Here is a 25,163-nt window from a genome sequence, read left to right on the forward strand (position 1 = left end):
TCTCTACCTTTGAGGGAGTCCACAGCTCCTCCTAATTTAGTATCATCGGCAAACTTACTTAATGTATATTCAATTCCTGCATTCAGATAATTTATAAAAACATTAAAGCCCTAAAACTGAGCCCCAGGGAACCCCACTGGTGACTGGCCGCCAGCATGATGTAACCCCATTTACTATCACTTTTGAATCTGCCCCATCAGCCAATTGCTCACCCAGCGTATTATGTGCTTGTCTAGCTCTGTGCTGGACATTTTGTCCAGCAGGATACTGTGAAAGACAGTATCAAAAGCTTTGCTAAAATCCAAAAAACCCCACATCTACTGGCCTTCCTTGGTCAAGTAGATGGGTGACCTTGTCATAAAAAGAAATTAAGTTTGTTAAACTTTTCCCTTGTGAACCCGTGTTGGCTATGACCAACGACTGCGCTGTCTCTCAGGTGTTTTTCAGTAACTCCCAGAATGACCTTCTCCATAATGTCACCAGGCACTGAAGTAAGACTGACAGGCCTGTAATTACCAAGGTCTTCCTTCTTACCCTTCTTGAAAACTGGGACAACATTTGCCAGCTTACAGTCAACTGGGACCTCTCCAGACTGCCATGATGGTTGAAAAATAAGAGAGGTCCTGTGATAAGATCAGCCAGCTCTTTCAGTACCCTGGGATGAATCCCATCGGGTCCTGTAGATTTATGCACATCCAGCGGGAGCAGCAAGTCTGGAACAAGTTCAGAGTCAGCTGTGAGTTTATCATCCCCCCAGTCACGATCTTCCAGCACAGGACTCCGGGGCTCCCAGGGCCCATCATTGGTGTTAAAGACAGAGGTGAAGGAGGCATTAAATGTCTCTGCATTTTTATGTCCCTATTTGTGAGGTGACTGACCTCATCAAGCAATGGCCCAATGTTATCTCTGATCCTCCTTTTGCTGTTAATGTATTTTAAAAAGCCCTTTTTGTTGCCCTTCACAGTGCTGGCCAGCTTGAACTCTAGTCAAGCTTTGGCTGCACAAAATTTTCTCCCTACAGCGGCAACAGCATCTCTGTAGTCCTCCCACAATGCTTCTCCTTGCTTCCAATGTCCATACAGCCTTCATTTTTGAAGTCCAGTATATTCTCTACCTAATTTCACAATGCAAAGTAAGTATGTTTCAGTCCCCAAATATGTAGGCAATGCTATACTGTTAGCAGTAGGAGATTAAGATAAAACCATTAATGCATCCCAGCTGGGTCTTCTCCTGGCAAAGTAATTTTAAAGCTATAGCTAAGAATAAATACACAAAATGTATATGGAAAGTATCCTAAGGAAAGGCTCTAAAAAGGTAAAGGCTTCAGACTTGTAAAGGCTGTAAATAATCTCACAGGAGTCACTTGCAGAAGGTACCATAACAATAAAGAGACCTTAATAAATGGTCTTGAAACCATTTCATCTGCAGGATAAACCTCTCTGAAGTGTTCAATTAGAAAGCACATAGCTAAGATAAAGTAGAATGTGGCATATACATTTTTATTTACTACCACTATTAATTCTCCACTTTTAGGAGATATTGTTAGCTGTTCCTTTATAATTCTTTGAACTGCATTTGACTGTCAGGCTGTGATCTGCACTTGTGCGCCTATCTGATATCTCATCTTTAGGCAAATTTAAACAAAACAGCTATAGAATTTTCCATACTTACATATGGCTCCCCACTGCTTCATTTAGTATGAGGGAAAAAAAGGAAAACCCACCATCTCTCTCATTTTGTGCTATGTCATTTTGTGCTACAACTGAACTAACAAACTCCCTTTAATTGTCACCTGTTCCAAAAACCTGCACGGGTGCCTGCACCAGTTTTGTTTTGCTGCCGAGTCCTGCAGGGCCAACACGTGCAACTGAGCATAAACCTATCCTGACCGAGACGTGCGGTATCCGTACTGTACCATTCACAGTTCCCAGCTGTCAAAGCACAGCACATCCTCCATTATTGGCCAGGCACAGAGCTATCTATGTCAGGCAGTACTTAACCACCTCAGGCTTTGTCCTCAGCAAAGTGGCCACACTACAGACAGCTAAATCTGTCTTTTGATGCAGTTTTGTAACGCTCAATGGAGAGCTGTGCTTGAGCTAACTAACATCAGTGGGCTGGAATAACCCACAGCGGGATAAGTGAGTGCTGACAGTACACATCACTCAGGCGTAATTACATTCTGCTCAAGATCACTTGATAACACTTCCAAATCTACTGCTCAGTTCAAAAAAACAGATTTTTTTTTTTTTTTTTCTTCATTTGGCTGTTACCTCCCTCAAGGAGTGCATATCCCTTGCTTCTAATCAAACAGATGCAAACAGCCCAGTCAATGGTACAAAGCCAGGCAAAAAATACAGTCTTTCATCGAGCTACATTTTGCTTGGGAAGCAGCAATCAGACAGCAACCACAGGACCTGGCCCTGCCCCATTTTCTTCTCTTGAGAGAAGCGTCAGTTATATGCTGGCTGAGTGTGTGGGCTAAATGGGTGTCTCCTCTTAACCTTTCCCTCCTGTGCTATGGCCTGCTCTGCCTGTGGAGCTGACTGTGTCAGCAGTTTGACCCTTTCCTGGTCAATGAAGGGTTTATGTATCGTAGCATATATTCCTTCCCATTGCTACAGAATTGAAGGAAAACAATCCTTTATGGTATGTGTCACTGGGTGAGTAAAACAGAAGGTGAGGTCAGTCACTGGAACAGGCTTCCCAGGGCACTGGTCATGGCACCAAACCCGCCAGAGTTCAAGGAGCGTCTGGACGACGCTCTTAGTCATATGGTTTGGTTTTAGGTAGTCCTGCGAGGAGCAGGGAGCTGGGCTCGGTGATCCTTGCGGGTCCCTTGCAACTTGAGATATTCTATGACTCTATGATAAGTACAGTGGTGTATGACAAGTAGGTCACAAGTCATGCTGTCTTTCTGGCACAGTATGCACAAATCGCCTGTTTTTTCCCATCAATAAATTACTTAAGACATTTAGAACAGATGCAAAACATTTCTATTTTCCAGATTAATGTGAAATCTTACTCCTTGTTTTTAATAACATGGGAGGGAGAGGAAGCAGAACAACAGAAACACTTAAGCAAAACCAATGTATTTTATTTCTATCAAGTTAGTATTTAATTTTTACAAAGTCGCACAAAACAACTTCAGAGGACTGCACCTTTTACAGTTTCCCGTGAGTTATGATGGCTACTGAAAATATAAAACACATTTTAAACTTGTTTCAACCTGAAGCTCTTGTAGTTAATAGTGTTTGTAAACTTCAGCCTCTGCTGTAACTGAACACCAGTCACAAGCATCAAAAAGTTATAGGTACTTTCCATATTAAGTTAGTAATGCCAGATAAATTATCATGCAACAGTACAGCACTGCAAAAATATCTCAATAAATTTTGATTAGAAAGATCGTATCTGAAATTTAAAACAGTGCTTGTACATAAAAGCCTATAAACAAAAAGCTGTCAGCAAAATCAGTAAATGGTTGAATTATGTCAACAGTTGTATTAAGTAATATTTAGTAGACGAATATACCATATGAAAATAACTTCAGAAAGGTTATAGTGGATATATTCACTGAATACTTTTGTACTACAGCATTTATACTATGAATGGAACTGTTTATGGCAGGGGCATTTTCTTTGGTACAATGCATTTAAAATGAAAGCAAGTTGGCCACATGTATATAAGGCAAGTACGTATCAAAGCAGGCTCGTAACAGAAAGTCCGTGATAGCAACGACAGTAATTGCCGCACCATATGTGTACAGATCATACTTAAAAATTCTTCTTATGCAGCAACAAGAGATATTTTCCAAATCCTTTAGTAAGAAACTGCAACTCCTACACCTCCACTGTGAATCATTGCTTCCTCAAGAGAAATTATCAATATTGTTTCTTCTATCATCAGTATTACGTAAAGCTGGAACTGAAAAACAAAAGCAAGCATATAAACCATAACATACCCTGAAGAAATAAAGCTAAAACAGACAAAACAAATCTAAACATTTTCTGAAGTTGAGAGTTACTCATGTTAGTGCAGATAACGACTTCTGTTACCAAGAATTCCACTTTCATATATAATTCCAGAAAAAGGAGTCTAGGAAAAGGAACTCGGTAACATTACTTGAAATGCAACAAATTTTGGCAAAAACACAAGCAGGCTGCTAGCATAGACCCCCAAAATGTCAAGGCTGTCCTGATGATATTTGTGGAAATATGTGCACCCATCTAGCTTCTAGAGTTTTTCATAATCTAGCAGTTATGAATAATTTCTGTACAAAAAGATCTGCTTTCAATTGCAGTAAGATATTAAACAACAGAAGGTTATCTGCAGTAAAGTTGTAACCTATCAGGAAAGGAAATTAATAAATTAATTGACTTCTGGTTTTGGAGGAGAAAAAATTTAATTCCATTTAATTTAAAGTTTATATATGAACATTTAATTCAATGTTTACATATGAAGAAGTTATGTTAGGGCACGTTATTCTAGAGACTACTTTTGAATACATTTCTGAAATTTCACAATTTATTCGAGCTTTTCTTCTGGGAGTGGAGAAGGAAAGAAGTGGGTGGGAGGGAAGGAAGTGAAATGTTTATCAGGTCATATTCTGCACTCGGTGTAATTTTACAGCCAGTTTTGTCAATCTCTCCTCTCAAAAATCTGTACTAGGAAGACACATCTAGTATTATGGGACAGCAGCAGTCAGACTGCTTCATAAAACTAATATATCCTACATTCAAAACCTGAGTGCTGCAATCAAATACTATTTCTGGAATTCCCTGGGTGAATTTCTCTCCCTCTCTAACTTCTCCCTCTCCCTCTCGCTCTGTTCGTGAACATTCACAATTTCTTCATCTCTGACATCAAAGCACAGGAGTTCAAGTCGAAAACCTTGTTTCCTTCATGGGAAAAAAAAAAAAGAAAAAAAAAGAAAGAATGCTCATAGAACATACAGCAATTACTCTAAAAGTAAATTCTAGAGCCAGTGATCCAAGCATGAAGGGATTTTACACACTTCTGTCTTCTTATCACATAACAGAATAGGAGCATGTTTGTATCTTTTCTAAAAGATTATTAAAATTTGCATTATAAGTGATATGCAAAGGATTTTTTTATTGCTGCCTCTGATGACTAGCATCAGCACTTACTTTTTGCGGTCCTTGTCTCTCTTACTAACTACAGGGGTAGAAACAGATGCTTGTGATTGGAGTAATTCAGCATTAGCTTTCTTCTCAATAAACATAGCTATTTCATCTTCTAGAACTTTCTTCTTTTCCTCTAATTTCATTTTCACTTCTCGATGCATTAGCATACGATGTTCAAATTTAGTCTGTACCTGTTTAAAGAAAGCACAAATATATATATATTTCTAACTAGCAACACAAGGTGGTGATATCACAATACAAAACCACTCTGCAATTAAACAGTAAAACCTACCTCAACTCATATTAAAAGTCGTAAGACATTGCAGTTCTTTCCCAAAACTGGTTAGACTAAAAAACAGCAATCCAAAAACCCAGTAGTTCATATCAGATTGTTCTCATGGAAGCCAGGCTACTGCACACTAAGTACAGGTGGAAACCATGGAAGGCACTAAGTGAATATTAGACTTCCTACTAGATTTTACTCTATCTTTATTATATCAAAAATAAGCAGGCCTTTAGAGAAGAAACAATTACCAACAGAAGGATTAAATCAGGATCTGTCAAGTAGAATCTACTTCCCTAAAACCAAGTGGGCGAGGAATCATACATACTTTAGTTACACAGGTATGTATTTTCATATATACATAAAATACATGTATGTATTAATCACAGAATCAGAGAATGGTTTGGGTTGGAAGGAACCTTAAAGATCATCTAGTTCCAACCCCCCTGCCATGGGCAGGGACAGTAAATGTACACACACAAAAAGTCTGGCTGGAGGAGTTACTTGTGGGCTTCCAGAAGTTAACTGCTTTTCTGCAGTAATTGTTCTTTGATTGTTCTTTTGACATATTAATGGATTTTACTCTCCAGATGCATTTTGACCGGTTTAAACCTACTGTGAAGTTGTGCATGATAACCAAAAGGTACTTCACTGCACCCTTCCTCACCTCCCATCTCCCCACACATAAACTCCTAGAATCCTGCTTCTGTACCAATCTGTATTGGTGTAACTCAATCTGAGCGCACCTATACCGGTACAGAAATCAGAGATTTATTTCCATCTTTTGCAAAGAAGGAACTAAGAAAAGAACTGAGATTATAAATGTAACAGTATGCCCGTTTTACACAGTAGAGCTGTCAGATTTTATAAATGTGTGTGTATGTACATATGTATGTATACTGTTCATTTATTTATTTCATTGCAACAGTTAACCAGATGCATTGCAAAAACAGGTGTACCAATAAAACATTTAGGGTAGTAGCAGTAAGGTCCTAAGCAACTGTATGTCTCAGGAGTGGTAATGCTGCACATTGCACCTACAAGTTTCCTCTAAATGAAGAATGTGAAAGCAATCTTAAGTACAACAGAAATTCCTGTTTTTCTTTAGTTTCCAGATACACATACACACTTCTCGGAGAATGAGCAGCAAGAGTATATGACAAATGTTCTTTAGGAGTGACTGCATGATCACTTTCCCACCATCAGGAGCTGGGAAAACTAATATCCATAATTCAGTTGCAATATGCAGAGTTCACAAACCACCTAGTATAAATCATACAAGTAAAACATCAAAGGGTACCACAGATACTGTGTGAGACCTAGCTGAACCTACTTTGAACATGGCTAAGTATTCTTCCAATTGGATAGCCTCATACTGAGAAGGACTGAACCTGATTTTTTTCTCCACAAGTAGCATGGGGCACTTAACAGATTTAGAAAACAAGTATTGAGCCACCTTCTTATTTAAAATATGCATCTGAACACTTCACAAAAACTGCTACATCTTTGCTGGGAGACTGAGGTACAGAAAAGAACATTAATAAATATACACAGGTTTCCAATTTCAATTAAACCAGTGTTTGAACATAAATACGCATGACCATGATAGAGTCTGGCAGAAAGTAGAGGAGAAGATCCTGTTTTGCCAGTCCACCTTGACAGGACTAAGTCTTCAACAACATATTCAAGGAATGTTCCACATCTCCAAATATTCTTAAGGCAGCTGGTAATAGATGAGATTTTAACAACAAAACAAAAACAACAAAAATCTACCACCCCCCTGCTTCCAAACCTCTCAACATGAAGGTTGAGCTTGTATTTAATAAATGAACCTGGAGGTCATGCAAACATACATGCCCCACTCTCTTGGGCTGAAAAATAACCCATGGGATTTTTTCCTGAAATCTTGTTTTTTACAGAACAACCTAGCACCTACTGTGCTGCTATGGCATACTGACGTTTCTCAGCATACTGCTAGAGAAGACAAAGAAACATGCAACCATTATATTCATCACTCTCTTACTTCACCATATCACCTCCTACTCTATTGACTTGTCCCAGCTATCCATCAAAGCCTTTAGTCTTAAGCTCCCTCCTTTCCAAAAAAACCTGCCATTTATAGCATCATAGAATCATTTAGGTTGGAAAAGACCCTTAAGATCATCGAGTCCAACTGTTAACCTAACACTGCCAAATCCACCACTAAACCGTGTCCCCAGGCACCTCATCTACACGTCTTTTAAATACCTCCAGGGATGGGGACTCAACCACTGCCCTGGGCAGCCTGGTCCAATGCCTGACAACCCTTTCGGTGAAGAAATTTTTCCTAATATCCAATCTACACCTCCCCTGGAGCAACTTGAGGCCGTTTTTTCTCGTCCTATCGCTAACTACTTGGGAGAAGAGACTGACACCCACCTCGCTACAACCTCCTTTCAGGTAGTTGTAGAGAGCGATAAGGTCTCCCCTCAGCCTTCTTTTTTCCAGGCTAAACAACCCTAGTTCCCTCAGCCGCTCCTCTTAAGACTTGTTCTTGTTGCTTGTGTCTAATCAGTCTGCTAATCCAATCAATCTGTGTAATCAATCTGCTTTTGACTTTAAGCATTACCGCCCTCAAATCTTAGGAAATTATAAATATCAACTAGTTGTGATTTTGCTAAGAACTTAACTGTTCCAAAAACTCAGCAAACAAACTCAAGACAGACAGGCATGCTTACCTGTTGCTCTGCTTCTTTCAATATTGCTTCTTTCTCCTTCACTCTCTGCACAAACTGTTGTCTCATCTCCTCCTCTTTTCTTTGCAGTTCAAGGTAGAACTCATGCCTCTTTGCCTCATAGGCTTCCTGTAGACTGAAGTCCAAAAATGTAAGCAAGTCTCCAGCACGCTGCTTTATTCAATGTGGAAAACCAACAATCTGCAACATTATTTAAACAATTAATATTAATCTGAAATATTAATTTCTACAGCTTCCCACATAAAAATTCATTAACAAACCTAAATAGAAGCAAGCATCTTACTTTTCTAAATTTTTAAGAAAACAACCCTGAGTAGAATTATTTACGCTAACAGCTCCTGGGCAATTCACATTTCAAAGTAAATAGAGCATTTTAGGAATCTCATGTTCTAAAAGACTTGAGTTGTAACTTTCTGCCTCCAACATGCAGAACCTTTTTCTTTAAGTTACTTACTAATAAAACACCAAAATTGCCAGAAATATTAAAAAAAAAATTCCACATTTATTTTATTCTATCTTATTTGAGCAATACATTGCAACACAACAAATTTGGAAGAACAATTTTTTTTTTTTTTAATTGGTTGTGAAGTAACGTAGGTCATCCTGAAATGGTATCTACCACATGAAACAAGGGCATGGTTTTCACACAGGTATATTAATTCATACTATCTTTAAATTTAGACAGCATATGTAATAACAATAAAGCTACAGCACAGGTTTTTCAAGTGCTAACAGTCTCCCTATACACACTTTTGGGCCTTGTGTCAGTTCTGCTAGCTAACATGCTGCCTTTGGGTGCAATAAAGCCACTAAGCTAAAATACTGCTATCACACCTTCATTTCATTATGTGGACGTCTTTAGACTCAACCTAGGCTAGTTTATCAGATAAAAGCAATTCTGTCTTGAAATTAGTAAAAGGTTAAGTTTGAAGACACTAGATTTACTAAGTAATCAAATTACATGTATAAAGAAGAGGAGAAATAAAAGTGCATTTTTTTCAAATCTCCCTCCCCCTGGACTGAATTGTTCTGGAAATCACAAAGATAAAATGAAACCAACTTTCCTCTTCTGTGTTTGGCATATCAACAACATAATGACCCAAACAGTCATTGGTTTTAGGAGGTCTGAGGAGGGGAAAATAGTTCACCAGATCTTAAGCCAACTCTTTCAACATTACTGCATCCATTGCTCACAGTAAAACACTTTTCCATTTACCTGAAGACTGGTTTCAATGCTTCTCATATAGCACATTATGAAAATCAAATTCACAGGTTCCCTCATTCTTCTGGGTTGGACCCCTAGAATTTTATACTCTGTACAAAACTACTTGCAAAATTAAGATGATAAAGATAATTATTTAAATAATGTATTCTTATTGAGGTTTTGGAGGAAAGGAAGGGATTGTGCAGAAAGTCTACACCTTACTAATCCACTACCTATCTCATAACAGCACTAGCACCTACCTTTCTACAGAAGCACAGCTGTGACATACAGTTTTTCTATCTGCGTAAGACTTAGAACATGGAAGCCTAAATATAAAGATGCAAATCAAACATGTTATGTTCATAAATAAAGACTGACTGAAGTGAATTCAACTCTCAGTGGAACACAATGTTTGTGCACTTTGAACAACAGATATTTACACAATATTTTACAGTTTGTTCTTTTACATTTAAAAAAAGCTTTCAAATTTGAAAACTAGACTTGTAACTTTTTGCATACCATTCAACTATCAATTAAATTATATTAGAAAAACTAAAAAAATTAAAAGTTAACTAGTGGCAGGTATCTTTAGCATGGTCCCTTGACTCAGTGAACTACCTAAGTTGATATTAAGCAACACGAAGGATGTGGTAGATCTAAATAATTACCATTTTCCCAGCGGAGGCATGAAAACCACATATTTTGGATGTGGTTCAGTCTTACCATAAGGAGGTTAAAATATTTAGCTCAAATACAAAGTTCTGCAGTTGGTCAGATGAACTCCATTCCCAAGTGACTTCTTAAGGAAGAAGTCTAACAGCCTTTCAGATACTAGGCTTCCTTTCTTAGAAAAGGCAAATAGGTCATATCAACCTTCCTCTACATGTGAACTTATTCATATTACTGAATCCTTCCTGGTTTCTGTCATCATCCTCAAAATAGACTGAAAAAGAAACACATTTTTGTTCGAGAACTGCAAGGTCTGAATATCCCAGTTTCAGGGAGGAATAAAGCATGGAATATATGATTGCTCACATATTGAGAAATTGAGATGTTTATGTTACAATTATGTTTAACTGCAATTATGATGAAGAACAAATTGTAATTATGAGCACAGAAAAACAACTAAACCAGAGAATGATTAACATGACTATCCAAATACGCAAGCATACAGCCTGAATATCAACCTTCGTCTTTTTCAACAGACCCTTGCCTATTAGTTTTCTTCTTTCAAAACAAGAGGAGGCGGCTGAGGGGAGACCTTATTGCTCTCTACAACTACCTGACAGGAGGTTGTAGTGAGGTGGGTGTTGGTCTCTTCTCCCAAGTAGTTAGCAATAGGATGAGAGGAAATGGGCTCAAGTTGCACCAGGGGAGGTTTAGATTGGATATTAGGAAAAATTTCTTCACAGAAAGGGTAGTCAAGCCTTGGAACAGGCTGCCCAGAGAGGTGGTGGAGTCACCATCCCTGGAAGCGTTCAAAAAACAGGTAGACGTGACACTCTGGGACATGGTTTAGTCTACCCTTAACTGGTTTAGTGTGGACTTGATAATGTTAGGTTAATGGTTGGACTGGATGATCTTAAAGGTCTTTTCCAACCTAAACGATTCTATGATTCTATGATAAGAATGTCCCCTTAAGCAACAACATAGCTTAGATTGGAAAATGGACTTACAAAATGTCCAACTTCAAAACAGTAGTAATCCTCCCCTCCCTTGCAAACATCTAAGCTTACTAGGTGTGTATATATTTAGAAGTTTGTTTGTCTGGAAGCACTCTTCATGTCCGCATTTCTGTTTTCAACTGTCCCCAATTTTTCCATTCTGGACATCTCAGCAATTATCTCTTGCTGAGACTGACCTGAAACTAGGAATTCATGTTCCTAATGGATATACTTGGACCATCAAAAATGCAGGACTAGACCATCCACACAAAAAAAAAAAAGGTCTATCTTTACATTTCAACAACAAAGAAATGCAAATCCCACTTTTAAGTATTAAAAGATGATAATAAAAGCACTTCCTGGGTTTTACATCCAACAGATACTGCACAAAATGCATAAACCACCCACCCCCCCAAATACTCTGCTATCCATTGACTTCATTACATGAATTTTGCCATGACAGGCTTTCCAAGCCCATTCCTGATTGGTTGCTTTTCATGGCTTGGAAACCAAATTATACCTATATGACTAAGTTTAGCCTTAGATGGTATTCCATTTATTCCCTGAAGCACCATATGGTGGATTCTTCATTTTTAAAATGGTTTACCACATGTTATATTTTAATCTGATGCAGTACATATGTGACTAATTCTCATGACCTTTTGGAATGACACCCTGCTATAAGACTGGACTCTTCATAAAAAAGTTTTGTATATTGTTTTTGCAAGGTACATGAAAGAGACTAAGCTCCCAATTACCCATTCATTTGTTATGCTAATTATTGTTATCCAATTTAAATAAATAATGATTCGATAAAATGCCAGTGTAAACCAGGTGTCCTGAAAGCAGCAGAATTAATAGCCCAAATTCCTGTAATACCCAAAGTCCTGCCTACATCCTCACACCTTTTTAACCATACAATTAGTGTCCCTCCATACTTCCTAAATATTCTTTACTTACTGTGAGTACTCTCGTGGATCTTTCACGTGCAGTAGCCTTAGCTACTTCCAAATCACCCATGACGCTCTCATCCTACTCATCCTACTGCCAAGCTCCCAAGAGTTTCAAAAGACGGTACTTCGTTCAGAGGTAAGGATTTACTGACAACAAATGCACGTTGGCTGGCCAACAACTGGTAGGAGCAGAGGCCTCCTGCTTTTCCTACTAACCATGTAATCCCCTGGAAGCATCCAACCCTTTACTGAAGTCTGAAAATGGACGGTTGGTTCATAAGGCATTAGGGAGAGACTAACAGACTGATCATGTAAACTTCATTTTCCCTGGAAACCTCGTTAACAGAAAAGTTAATTCTTAGAATGCAATTGCAAATAAACAAATTTAAAAGTTATTATGACACAAATTCACAAAAAATATAGGATTAGGGAAGAGGTATTTTTACAAGTGTACACAAGACACTCACTTCAGACTACTACTGTCTTCATTTTCCCTTCTCACACCTAGTAATAAAGATGCAAATACATTTTTCCATTGTGTGCTGAAACCATCCCTTTCCATGTCTCCCATAAAAAAATAAAGCTTGCCAACATGCTTTTTCATATGCAAGATTAAAAGTCTTCACAGATGTCTGCCCACAACCTATCTCACAAGGTAGCTGAAAATCCAAGAATTCCTGGTTTTGCTTTGCAGTGGTGTGCAATTTTGGATGAATAAGCTACTGCTGTACTTTTAAATCCAAAAGAGTGGTACAGGAACTTTACAGGCAGCTTTTTCACAACATGCCAAAGGGCAGGGCATGTTAGCTACTCAAGTGTCAATGTCCAAATGCTACAAACTCCAGTGCAGTAAAATCAGCCAATTATTCAACTCTAACAGAAATTTTCTAAATTTACATAAAATAACCCAATTCCAATTACCAAATTTAGTATGTAGACAGCTACATCACCGGCACAAAATATGACTTCTCAACATGCATTTTGATCATTATTTACACAAGTAGCATGAAATTTTAATCATCAGTCATATACTGCTATGCAATATTAACTATACTTTTAAACTACAGCTCTTAGAATCCATGTATACATATTGTAAACATCTTCAAGGACAAAGAGGATGATAATAACGCATTTTTGCCTAGAAGAACAGGATAGTCCCTATTCTGAAAGATACTTAAATTTTCAAGTCAGCAAAATGGGAAGCGCTGAACTCCTCTATGGAAAGAGATGTTTCCTATCACACTGCTGAGGATGACACTTTTTATCATTTCCTCAGCAGCTTCATAAAACACCTTATGGGTAAGACTACATTAGTCTGATAATTACACTACATACAGATCCTCTAAATTCTCTTCCTTTTTTATGGCATCATAAAAAGTCTCTCCAAAAGACCAAATGCCTTCTCTTTCAGACCTCAGTGTCATTCACTATGCCACATAACTGAGGGACAATGACACATCTCAGATGCAGTCCCATTTTTCCTGTCACAGTAAATCTAGGGAAAAGTTAATTTTTTTAGATTATTATGGAATACCTATTCTCATCCTTCCAAAACAATGACATTTTCAATAGATGGGAGCTACCAAAACTAATTATTAAGTGTATTGTCTTGCCACAAAGCTCTCAATAAACTGACATTTAGTGGGCCATACATAAGAAACTACACACCAGAGGGAACTTGGCTTTTCTGTATCTCCATGAAGCAATCCATTTCTAAGCCAGCTTCTGAAGTGTAAAATACTATAACATTCTGATACAAACCTGCCACTTTATACCATTAGTAAAATGCAAACAGTTTAGGGGTTTTACAAAGACAATTCTTGCGTTTGTGGAAGAAAACAGTTCTGTGGATGATCATTTTTATAACTTAACTCTTACCTTGAGATGGCTGTACACTATGAAATTCAAGTTCAGAAAAGCCAAAGGTAATGCAGTCAATACTGCCATGAACAAATCTCTAAAAAAGTCTTTCCCTATCAGCTGTTAGTGTATGTTCTTGAACTTAAACCTAACCAAATGAAAAGTCTATGGTCAGTTTCAGCTGGTTTTAAACCTCATTCACCTTTGGTTCTATATTTATGAAAAGGACTTATTCCTTTCTTGTTAAGTCAAGAGAAATGTCAAGAGACCACTGTGATTTCTGATTTGGAGCTAATAGTCATTAGCAAAACAAAAGTATGGTTTTAATACAACCCCTTCACAAAATTGACTGTATTCTTTGGATTGAGAACATTTCATGTACGAGTAATTTGAATGGGTGATTCAAGGTTTGATCCTGACTGGAAACGAATGACAAAATTGCACTGGCTTCAGTGATGTAGACATTAAGTTTAATTTCGTAGTGGTTTCTACATTGTGCATTTACCAGTGTAGTGGTTATGCTATTATATAGTGGTTATGATTTAGGACGAGAGGAAATGGGCTCAAGCTGCGCCAGGGGAGGTTTAGGCTGGAAATTAGGAAAAATTTCTTTACGGAAAGGGTGGTCAAGCATTGGAACAGGCTGCCCAGAGAGGTGGTGGAGTCACCATCCCTGGAAGTGTTCAAAAAACAGGTAGATGTGGCACTTCGGGATATGGTTTAGTCTAGTCTACCCTTGATTGGTTTAGGTGGGCTTGGTAGTGTAGGTTAATGGTTGGACTGGATGATCTTAAAGGTCTTTTCCAACCTAGACGATTGTATGATTCTATGATTCATGGTCAGCTCAAGATCATCTAACTTAACTAATCTTTAAATGTGCCTTGACGTTAAGACTTCAGAAAGAAGTGCCCACATCCAGCATCTTCCTTGGCCACATTAATCTTATTTAATTATTACTGTTTGAACAATATCTAAATTAGACCTAGTCAAAGTGAAAGCAATGCTGCTCCATCAACACGCTACGAGTTACAGTAACTGCAACTGCCTTACAACTTCTGTGCAAAGTACAGGTAAAAGCAAAGGATTCAAGTCACTAAAAACAACTATTTGGACAGAAGCCATTTAAAAGTAATTTATTTTTACCAGAACAGAATGGGTAAAGACAGTCTGATCACTAAATAAAACAAGAAGTAAACAAAGTAGTTTGTTCAAAGCACTAGAAACAGTTTTTAATGCAAAGTCGTATTTTGTTGTCATGTCTGGTTTAAGTTGGTATTTCCCACCACGACTATGCAACAATAGCGCCTTGCTAAACCATGAAGGCTTGAACAACTTCTGAAGCATCAGTTCTTCCCCATCAGGATTCTAACCACTGACAAAATACAGTCCGATGCATAAAACGACCAAAGGAAGTTGGAAGAGGGAGAGGGAGATGACAGAATTGGAAACAAAAGATTACACAAACTGGTTATAGAAATTGTAAATACCTCCTGCAGAAAGCAGTTTTACTATATGAAACAACTGAGTGCCTCTAACCCTTTGCTTAACTTTCCTTTGGAACCCTCTATTAACTTCCTACAGTCTAGCAAGAGATTTCTTGACCTGAAATGGCTAGACATTGGTTATTATGGCAGATAATGTGGGAAGCCAACAGTGTAACCAATGATCTGTAAAAGTTTTTACTTCAGTTCCTTCTGAACTTTGAGTCCAACCAAATCATTGTTCAGAATCAGACATTATTAAGAGAGAAAGTAAACCAGCATGCTAATATAGAATGAAAATAATTTAAAAGGCATAAAGTGCATGTACCTGAAGAAAACTGACATTCTCCAAGACAAAAATTTAAACCCCCAGGTTTATTCTAAAAGAGAAATATTTCAGAAATACAACTAACTTGTATGCCTTTAAAGCAATGCTCATATAATCCCATATACTTCTCCATGAAGGCAACTGAATGAACAGCTTACTCGGATTAAAAGAAACCCTATTCTTTCCCTCTTTGAAAACCTATTCTATGTATGAACCCTGCTCTGTATTGTGTTGATACAGTCAACTGTGAAGTGAATGGATGCTGAAAGCAAGTGCTGGACATGAAGTCCTTTACCTGACTGGTTTGTTCTCAGGGCCAATGTCTCTGAAGCCCATCTCTTCCAGTCTGCAGCGTCTGTACAACTCATAATGTCGTGCATGAGTCTGCTCTCTTAAGTCTTCCATATTTGTGCAAATAAGCATCTCACGAAGCTTTACAAAGTCACAGTGGTTCTCATTTTCCACTAATCAGTTAAAAAGAGGAAGATTTTATTATTATGCACAAGTAGCAAAATTGTCAAAACATAAACAGCGTTGAGATTCATTTATTTTGTTTACTAATTATATTTCCAAGAAAAGGTATCTTGTCGCTTATTATACCTCTTATACTTCCTTATAATTTCTAATATACACATTGAAGCACTAACTGTAAGTACTGGTGAACATGTTCCAACACCTCCTGATTTCCTGTTCAAGTTGAACAACAAATTTCTCTCTTTTTTCCCCTATTCTTTACTGACAATCATAAAACTTTGAAATTTGGTAGTGCTAGAGGCACTGCCATCATACTAACCTACCCAAATATTACATACACCATCTCATAGCTTGATTTCAGGGATGCATCAGTGCTGATGAAATCATGTTAGTGCATACCTCAAGTATTAATTGCTAAACTCCTTAAACGGTTGATGCAAAATACAATCAATATGGCATCAGTGGATACTACAGCCTCTTTTAGTATTGGTGAATTTTATACTTCAACAACAACAACAAAAATCTCATAAAAATACCTTTCAGAATTCATTTACCTTGTACAATGCCCCAGGGGTACTGACGAGCTCTCACCATTTTGTTTCCAATTCTCACCTCTTCTGTACTTCCTACTACGGCAAACGGCAAATGACCCTGTAAGAGTCACACCAATATAGTCTTATCTTTCAGCATTCTTATGTCAGAAATGAAAAGCAAACGCTTCAGAAATAAATTACGTGGAAAAAACACCATTTCAGGAAAAGCCTGCAGGCAGCTTCAAACCAAAAACCACTTTGAAGAGATCAGTAGCTAGTCAAAACTACTGATACAAAAGTCAAGCTACAATAACAAAACCAGGAGGAGTGGTTGATAGACCAGATGGGTGTGCTGCCTATTCAGAGGAACCTCGACAGGCTGGAGAAATGGGCCAACAGGAATCTCATGAAGTTCAAACGAGAGCAATGCTAAGTCCTACACATCAGGAGGAGTAACCCCATGCTCCAGCGCATGCTGAGGGCCGTCCGTCTGGAAAGGCACGCTGCAGAAAAAGACATGGGGTTCCAGGTGGACAACAGGTTGGACCTGATTCAGCAGGTTTGCGCCAGCGGCAAAGGCAGCTGACTACATCCTGAGCTGCATTAGGAAAAGTATCGGCAGTAAACAGAAAGCTGCTTTACAACACATCCCTCTGACTCACATTCAGCCTGAGTTCATACCCCCAGGAGCAGTCATGAGACAATCACAGGTTTGAAACCAAGGTATGGTTACTGCTGTGGGCTCAAGCCAAATGGCCAGAAATACAGGCTGGGTACTGACTTTCTGCGTGCTGGCCCACAACAAATGACCAAATCAAAGGAAAATATCATTAACTGGAAAATAATTCACTAGCAGAGCATGAAAGGGGAAAGTACCAGACCACCACCTTTCCCCACAGCAGAAGGACCCGTTACTGAACAGCAGCCTGCACATCCTCACTCCCTGGCACAAGTGACAGAGGTTGGGACTGCAGAGCCATACACTCTGGCATACCGGCTCCTCTTCCCTACTTTCAAACCCCAGTACATACAAACGTACATTCACGTGCATCTACAAACATAGGCACATGAACAGCAAATACAGAGTGCTCAAAGCAAAGACATCTAGCTTCACAAGCTTAGTTGAAGTTGACAGATACTCCTGGGAGGATCTGAAAGGACAATAGTAAAAAAGCCCGAATTATATCTGACTTTTTAATCCCCAGAGAAAATCTGTCCTAATTCCAAATGAAAGTACTAAATAAAAGGAAACAGCAGATGGAAGACTTGCTATCATAAAGACCAGAGAAAATTGGAGAAACAAGGCACTTGATTATCTTCCCTAACAGATGTAAGGTAGTATCTGCTGAGGAAAAGAAGAAAGCCAATCTATCCACCTATGTTAGTAATTACAAATTAATTATCCAGAAATTGGAAAAAGTGTTTATGAGTGAGAATCTTTTTTCTGTTGCTGATCCAGAAAAGAAAAAGCCTCCTAAACAAGTGGTATCAACAGCAGAGGGACAGGGAGATTTGTGAGTAGGGGAGAAAACCCAAAAACATACGAGCTTTTTAAGGAGAGAGAAAAATAAACAAACTTGTTACATACAAACCCATAAGCCTCAAGATAATGGTGAAAGAACAGACATGAATTGGAAATTAGAGAGTGATGATTTAGTACTGAAATGTTAATGTTTTTATCATTTACTTACATTCATGATGGTATTAATTTTAGAAACGGTTTCATCATCAGTTGGAAACTGGTATATGTGGACGCCATTACTAACTAATTCACTCATGATTTTGTTCTTGAACTTCTGTAATTCGGTTTTAGAAATGCTGTCTGCTTTGCCTATAATTGGTATAATGTTCACCTATTAATGATACAAATTATATGCAATGTGTAAGACTTCAATTTTGAGGTGACATCTTCTAGAAATTAAATTGTTTGGTGATAAGCTCTTTAAAACTTCCCCCACAGTCCAAACTTTTCCATCAATTGATACCAAAGCTTCACAAACCATGAAAAATACATTCACTGACATCATTTAACAAAATAACAACAGATTACTTAATATACTCCCTTAATATTGATTCTGAGAAAAGAACAAGGAAGGAGATCTCATACAGTGAAGTACTCAAAAGAACAGCATCACCTACTTATTAACTAAATGACATTAAGTATTTATATCTGTGCTAAAAAAATAGATTGTTTTAGTTTATAGCACCAGGGGACATGGTTCAGGTGTGAAATGAAAGTTGACCGTTTAAATACACAAAGAGAAGGAAGCTGGCTACCAAACCCTGCCTACCCCTGAGCTTCTTCCTTAGGCTCCTTTCAGCTACAACATCATCCTGTTCACCTCACTACTGCAGCAGTTTCTCAAGGATCTGCTGTGAGCAGAGGAATGATGAAGATTGAAGAATCTTGCTTACCAGTCTTTACACTAATTACTCAGAACTCGAAATTCAGTTCTACTAAGGTAAACTGCCCTATTTCCTAAAATAGTTATGACAGTAACTTAGGAAGGTAGTAGATGCCAATTTTTTCTTAAAAATACTATCACCACTCCCAAAATATGCATTTTTCAGAGCTAGATAAAAAGAATTAACGGCAACGTCCAAATATTCTGGAAGAAAAATAAAAACTATTCTTCAGATTTCAGAAGACGAGAGTTTTACCAACTTCCTCAATCAAAGATGCAAAAAGGAAGGAGGGGGAAAAAAAAAAAAGAAAACCACACACACATTCTTTTTATTCTTCTGAATATTCTGTCTGAATGGAAATGCCTAAGCATGGAATCTCGAGAACAGATTCAAAATGGATATTTTTTAAATAAGTCTTTTGTCTTAAGCAAAATGTCCAAATGAAAAAAAAGCATACCAACTCCAAAGTATGACTTCTGAGATCACCTAATGATAGTCCTTAATTGTGTAGCATATGCAACCTAAGCACATATGGGATAAAATACCTAAAATCAAATAAAATGCTAGGATATTTAATAACTGAGTTAATTTAGGATTGTATAAACAATCTATTACAGCTAGGAGTAATTCACAGCTTCAATCAAATTAGCTGAGGGACATCAGTTTAGGTTTTCTATCCTATAGCTTTAGAAATGGATGGAACAGAGAGTCCTCAGAATTAAATTAACCTTTACTCTGTCTTTTCAACATAAAAGTTTTTCAAGCACTTGTTGATTAGGAGAGAATTTCTTAGATAGTGAATAGCAGAGAAAGACTACTGAAGAGACCAGTAACAAAAGAAAAGCAAAATCGCCAGAAACCATAGTTACAGCTATCAACATGGTATTAAAATTTAAAAGCAATACTACTGTGGCTTTAGATAAGCAAGGAAAAAACCGAAAGTTATCTTTGCTTAATCTGTTACACAAAATTAATTTCTGCTTGCAGCACCTAAGGTTTACTGGAAAACTGGTATCTCAGTACTTTCATCCAAGAATAACACATTTGTACTAACAAGAGACTTACATCGTATTGATGATCTTAGAGATCCTTTCCAACCTTAATGATTCCTAGTTTTTACTTTCATTAAAAAATAATCCAGCCATCAAGCCAGAAAACATGAAATTATTACTCTACCCTTAATTGGTTTAGTGGTGGACTTGGTAGTGTTAGGTTAATGGTTGGACTGGATGATCTTAAAGGTCTTTTCCAACCTAAACGATTGTATGATTCTATGACTTGAACCACATATAGCTGTGTCCCAAGTCCCATGGCTCCCTCCTGTGCCTTCTACTCACTCAGAAACCGACTCCCTTACAGCCTCTTCTCCAGCTACAACTCTCAACAACTACAAAACTGAATTTGGCTACAAAGCTGTAGGCCATTAATACAGAATCACTTTAACCCCACACAAAAAGTCTACACTTGCAATAAAACGAACTGTCCTGCCCTTCCCCTTGCCTGCAGCTGCTCATTTCCAGGTAGAACTAAAATCTGTGCAGCTGTGCAAGGAGAGAGATTACTTTTCAGCTTGATCAGCTCCCTAACCAAGCAAAAATATTTAGCTGTCAATTTGAATCAGTTCCCTCATCCAGGGAACTGGCTGCCTGAAACACTTAAGCATGCACAATGGGAAGAAGCTGCTTAGACTGCCTCATTCAATAGCAATGCAGAATGACCATGTAAAACTAGCAGGATAAACTTTATCCATGCACATTACTTCTCTGTTTCCTAGCACCAAATTCAGCCCTCTGATCATCCTTCTGCCTGAAACGCAAAGTGTTACTCCCCCCCCAGTTAGAAAACATGCTATTACTGTAAACTAAAATTTTCATGTAACACCTTACATTAATGTCAAAACGTCTGTTGCCCCTTTATGCTATAGAGACAGAAAAAAAAATACATATACTTGAAATTATTACTGGTTGATATGTTGCAGGCTGATTTAAATGTATCTCTATCAATCAATACAAAAATTTCCAAAGATTCTTTTCAAAGGAAAAAAAAAACAACCCAACCAAACTCAAACCCTGCAAGGTACACTCAAGTCATTTCCTGACTCAACAGTAATCTGTATATAATTCTGCAAGAATTAGTTAAAAATGCAGATGTATTAGTTGAATAATCACTAGTTCCCAGGAAGAAAGCATGAAGAAGATTCCCTTAATCTGTGAATGAAACCTGACTGGTCTGTCAAGCAAAACTACAGGACTTTCCAATGTCTAAAAGCTAGATGCCAAATTCTTAGCTAGTCATCCAATTTATAAGCAATAGTGAAAAATGAATTGCCCACAGGTACATCTGTTTTTTGTATCCGAGGATTATAAAGAGAGTATAGGATGACCCTATCCTATTCCAAGAATCCTCTTTACCTCTGAGCTGTGTAATCTGGTCTTGTTTTGTAACATAAGCATAACAATGTACACTGTGGTGTATTTAGGAAGAAACTGAAGACAACTTTTGACATAGATTTATACACCCAATGTATGCATGCTGCTGTACCACCTTCTCTCTATGGAATCCTGTACTCGGTGAATGCACCCAGGGACTTCCACATCCTGGGAAATCCCGAGTTCTGAATTGCCACAAGGAGCATGCAGTACTGAAAACATCGCAAACATGTTCCATAATGAGATGGAAACCAAACTACAGTTTAAGTATATACTTTTTCTTTTTTTTGCATTTACATATATTTCTGTAGTAAGATCAGAAAGTAGAATCCATTGCAAAGGGATAAAACAACAAAGTTACATGCCCTTCATGTTCTCTCCGAGCCAAAGCAGAACCAAAAATATTTAGAGTAAGTGGCCAGAAGTTAAAATCCCCCAAAGCAGAATTACTTTTGTTTTATCCTGATGGAAAAATATTTTCTCAGGATGCTGGGACTCCTTGATCTATTTCCTTTTCTTTTGGAAGAAACACTGTTTTAAAGGGGGTTCAGTAAAGAGAGGGCACAACCTAGAAACCAAGTATTTTTGTGGTTTAACACAACATCCAACTTCAAAACTCAGAGCAGAACAATATGCTCCATGAAACAGTCCCATTTTCTAGTATCAAGGCTCTTCAGCTCTCGGTGCGTATTACAGAGTAGTTTCACAAACATTTTAATCTGGCATAAACCAACACCACAGCAGAAAGAAGTGACCCTGCCCTCCCCTACCTTTGGCCCACCATACTGCCCCCCACTTGCTCTGTGCTATTGAGAAAGTTCAGAATGCAAAATACATCCACAAACAAAATTACAAAAATACCAAATGTGCTTATACATTACAAATGTGGAATAGACAGCTGATTTGATCCTTGTTATCTTGAAGAAAAATCCCACAAACAACAAAATACAGAAAGAAAATTTAGCAGGAGAAGCTCTAGTAAAGCACAAAGGAAAAGGCTAGAGGAACAGCAAATGCATTTAAGTTTTCAAATTTCTCAGAATTTCAACAAATTAAACCCAAATGATGTAAAGTTTCTTAAAATGGGTTGAACATTAAGCATCACCCAGTTCACACAGCCCTATTACAGGAAGAAAGTTAAGAATTTAGAAGGTGCAAGGAATCACACTAGAAACTGTTTAAAGCTTTCAAAACAAATCAAGACACGAAGTTTAAAACACTAATGCAGCCTATCTTAGAAAAATCCCTGTAGGCAGGGTGTTCTGTTCATGGCACTTGCCTCTTCAGTTATCTGTAACAAAGATCTTCACACTGCTGCAAAACTTTTTACATGCCAACTCTCCAGCAGTCCCAAAACTCGATAGTGAACTAGAACAAGCTTAATGAGCAATATTACAGCACTACAGGTTTGTTAAAAGTAAAGTTGGTGTGGTTCTCATTTTTTTTTAACTTTCTTTTTTAAGCCTCATTGTGCATCTTTTTTCAACCTTCTTGCTGGATGTCTCTCTCTCTCCTTTTGATTTGCAAATAAACAGATGATGAACTGCAACCTACTTGTGGAACCGATTTATTCTGAACTTAAGGTATAACAGTACCAAAAAAACCCAATCCCCAAACCAAACACATGGATATAGAACTGAAAGGTGGTAGAGGATCGAAAAGCTGCAAGATGCTTCAGAAAAGAAGTCAAATTCTTAGAACTCTGTTTCAAAGTCTTACCTTGCTGTCTAGGCTTTTCATGGTTAACAAATCTAGGGTTTTTAGGGAATGGCCTGTAGGTGAAATGAAATAGAGGCAGACATGGATGCGAGTGTCATGGTAGCTAAACAAAGAACGTTTAATTTTCAGTTCCTCCTGGAGATAGGCTTCAAATTGTGCATCTACATAATCCACTATTGGCTGATAGCTGTAAGAAATAAAATTTAACAACCAGAGATTAGCTACTCCTAAACAGAGCCAGACTAAGAAAGGAATTCCTCTTGTATTGTTTTGTGGATTTTTGCTTTACATGTCAAAAGGCTGCTCAAGCATCTACTCAGTACAGCAGAAAATTAAAGGTACAGAGTAATCTTAATTTCTGAAAGGCTACTCAAAAAAGAATTGTGCACCTAATACAGAGAAAACATTTCCTAGCTACTATTAGTGAAAAAAGCTACATAAAATTAGTTATGATTATAACCGATCTTCCCAAGTGATGCTTTATAAAATTTTGCAATCAAGCTGTGCAACTGCAGAACTCTCAGGTACCAGGAAGATAGAAGAAACTTTAGATACAATACAAGAAAAGAAAGAACATGCAATTACCAGGACCAAGAAATAGGACCTCCTTTATCTTCTGAAGATGAAGTACTGTACATGAGAGAGCTCTTAAACAACAGACAAAAATTGAAAAGGAGGAATGTAAGAGAAGAATGTAAATCTGATTTGCAGTAAGTACAGTTTAAGTATACTTCATCCTACTTAAAAACAGATTATAATGTGCTTTCTAAAAGCAAGTGTTACTAGATGTACAAGCAGCGTGTTACATTTCTGAATGAAAGAACCTTACATTTCTGCTGCTACACAAAGTTTATAAGCCAGAACAAATGCTATTAAAATTCAGAAGTAGCTGTTACACACAAAATTAAAAGAAGGACCAAAAGGCAGCTCCTATACCACACATCAAAACCTCTAGTATCTATTTGCACCTCATTCATCTAAGTCACTAGCAGTAGCTATTTTCCAGTCGTACCATAAGCCATAGCTCTCATAATAAACTTAATGTGACTCTCTAACCTTCATTTATAATTACCACCAGTTAGGCACTCATACAGCACAAAGGATTGCTAAAATTCTTTACAATTAAGGTGGAAGAAACAAAATCTGCTGAGAGACAGTTCAATATTTTTAAATCTTCAATTCATAAAAGCAGAGACTCAAAAGAAGTTCTGAAAGACACTAGAGTTGCACCTCTGTGTCTTCTGATTACGCTGTCCAACATAAAAAACAAAGGCCTTCAGTAATCCACACGATGTTCCTTCCAGTTTAAGGTCTTCAATATGTTCCAATCAAATTGTTAAAAACCCTATAGATCTAATCTATATAATTTACAGTACCTTATAACCTGTTTGGTTGTTTAAAAAGTCTCCCGTTGACCTTCTCCCTGCTTTCCTCCACCCCAAAAGAAACTCTAGTCACTACTGCACATTTTATTTACATAAAAAACTGTATCATAAACAAAGGTGCAGACTTAATCTGATTTCTCAAATCATTTCCTAGGCGAGAAGAAAAACATGTTTACTTTGCTACACAGAGAAAACAGTTAACCAAACATTTGGAACATATGTAAGACAAATATTCACTACAAAGCCCAAAGAAAAATCAACTTGCAATTGAAGACCAAAACTTCTGCATACCATAAGCAACAAGAGGGCACTTACCTATCTTCTTTGTTTATCTGGTCACCAAATCCCACTGTATTTACAATGGTCAGCTTCAAAAGAACATTACTTTCCTGGAGTTCGTAAGTCTGGGCTCTAAGTCGTACATTTGGCAGAAAATGCGTTGACACAGGGTCATCAAAACTGGTGTTAAACAAACTGTTTATCAAGGTTGATTTCCCACTTCCAGTTTCCCCTAAAGTTAAACAGAAGGGTTGGAAAAGACATTTTGCACATCAAATAAATACCT

General features: G+C 37.7%; 1 protein-coding gene across 1 annotated transcript; it reads right to left on the minus strand.

The window, feature by feature from the left end:
• Window positions 1–5,143: 5,143 nt before the first annotated feature.
• SEPTIN10 (septin 10) lies at window positions 5,144–23,234 on the minus strand. Its single transcript, XM_009481157.2, has 6 exons — window positions 23,214–23,234; window positions 18,351–18,512; window positions 16,681–16,777; window positions 15,948–16,116; window positions 8,145–8,277; window positions 5,144–5,335 (listed from the first exon to the last, which is right to left on the minus strand). Exons 1-6 carry the CDS (start codon window positions 23,232–23,234, stop codon window positions 5,144–5,146), a joined length of 774 nt encoding a protein of 257 aa, XP_009479432.2.
• Window positions 23,235–25,163: the final 1,929 nt, after the last annotated feature.

Source organism: Pelecanus crispus, chromosome 1, assembly GCF_030463565.1.
Source record: "Pelecanus crispus isolate bPelCri1 chromosome 1, bPelCri1.pri, whole genome shotgun sequence".
In the NCBI taxonomy this organism is placed as follows: domain Eukaryota; kingdom Metazoa; phylum Chordata; class Aves; order Pelecaniformes; family Pelecanidae; genus Pelecanus; species Pelecanus crispus.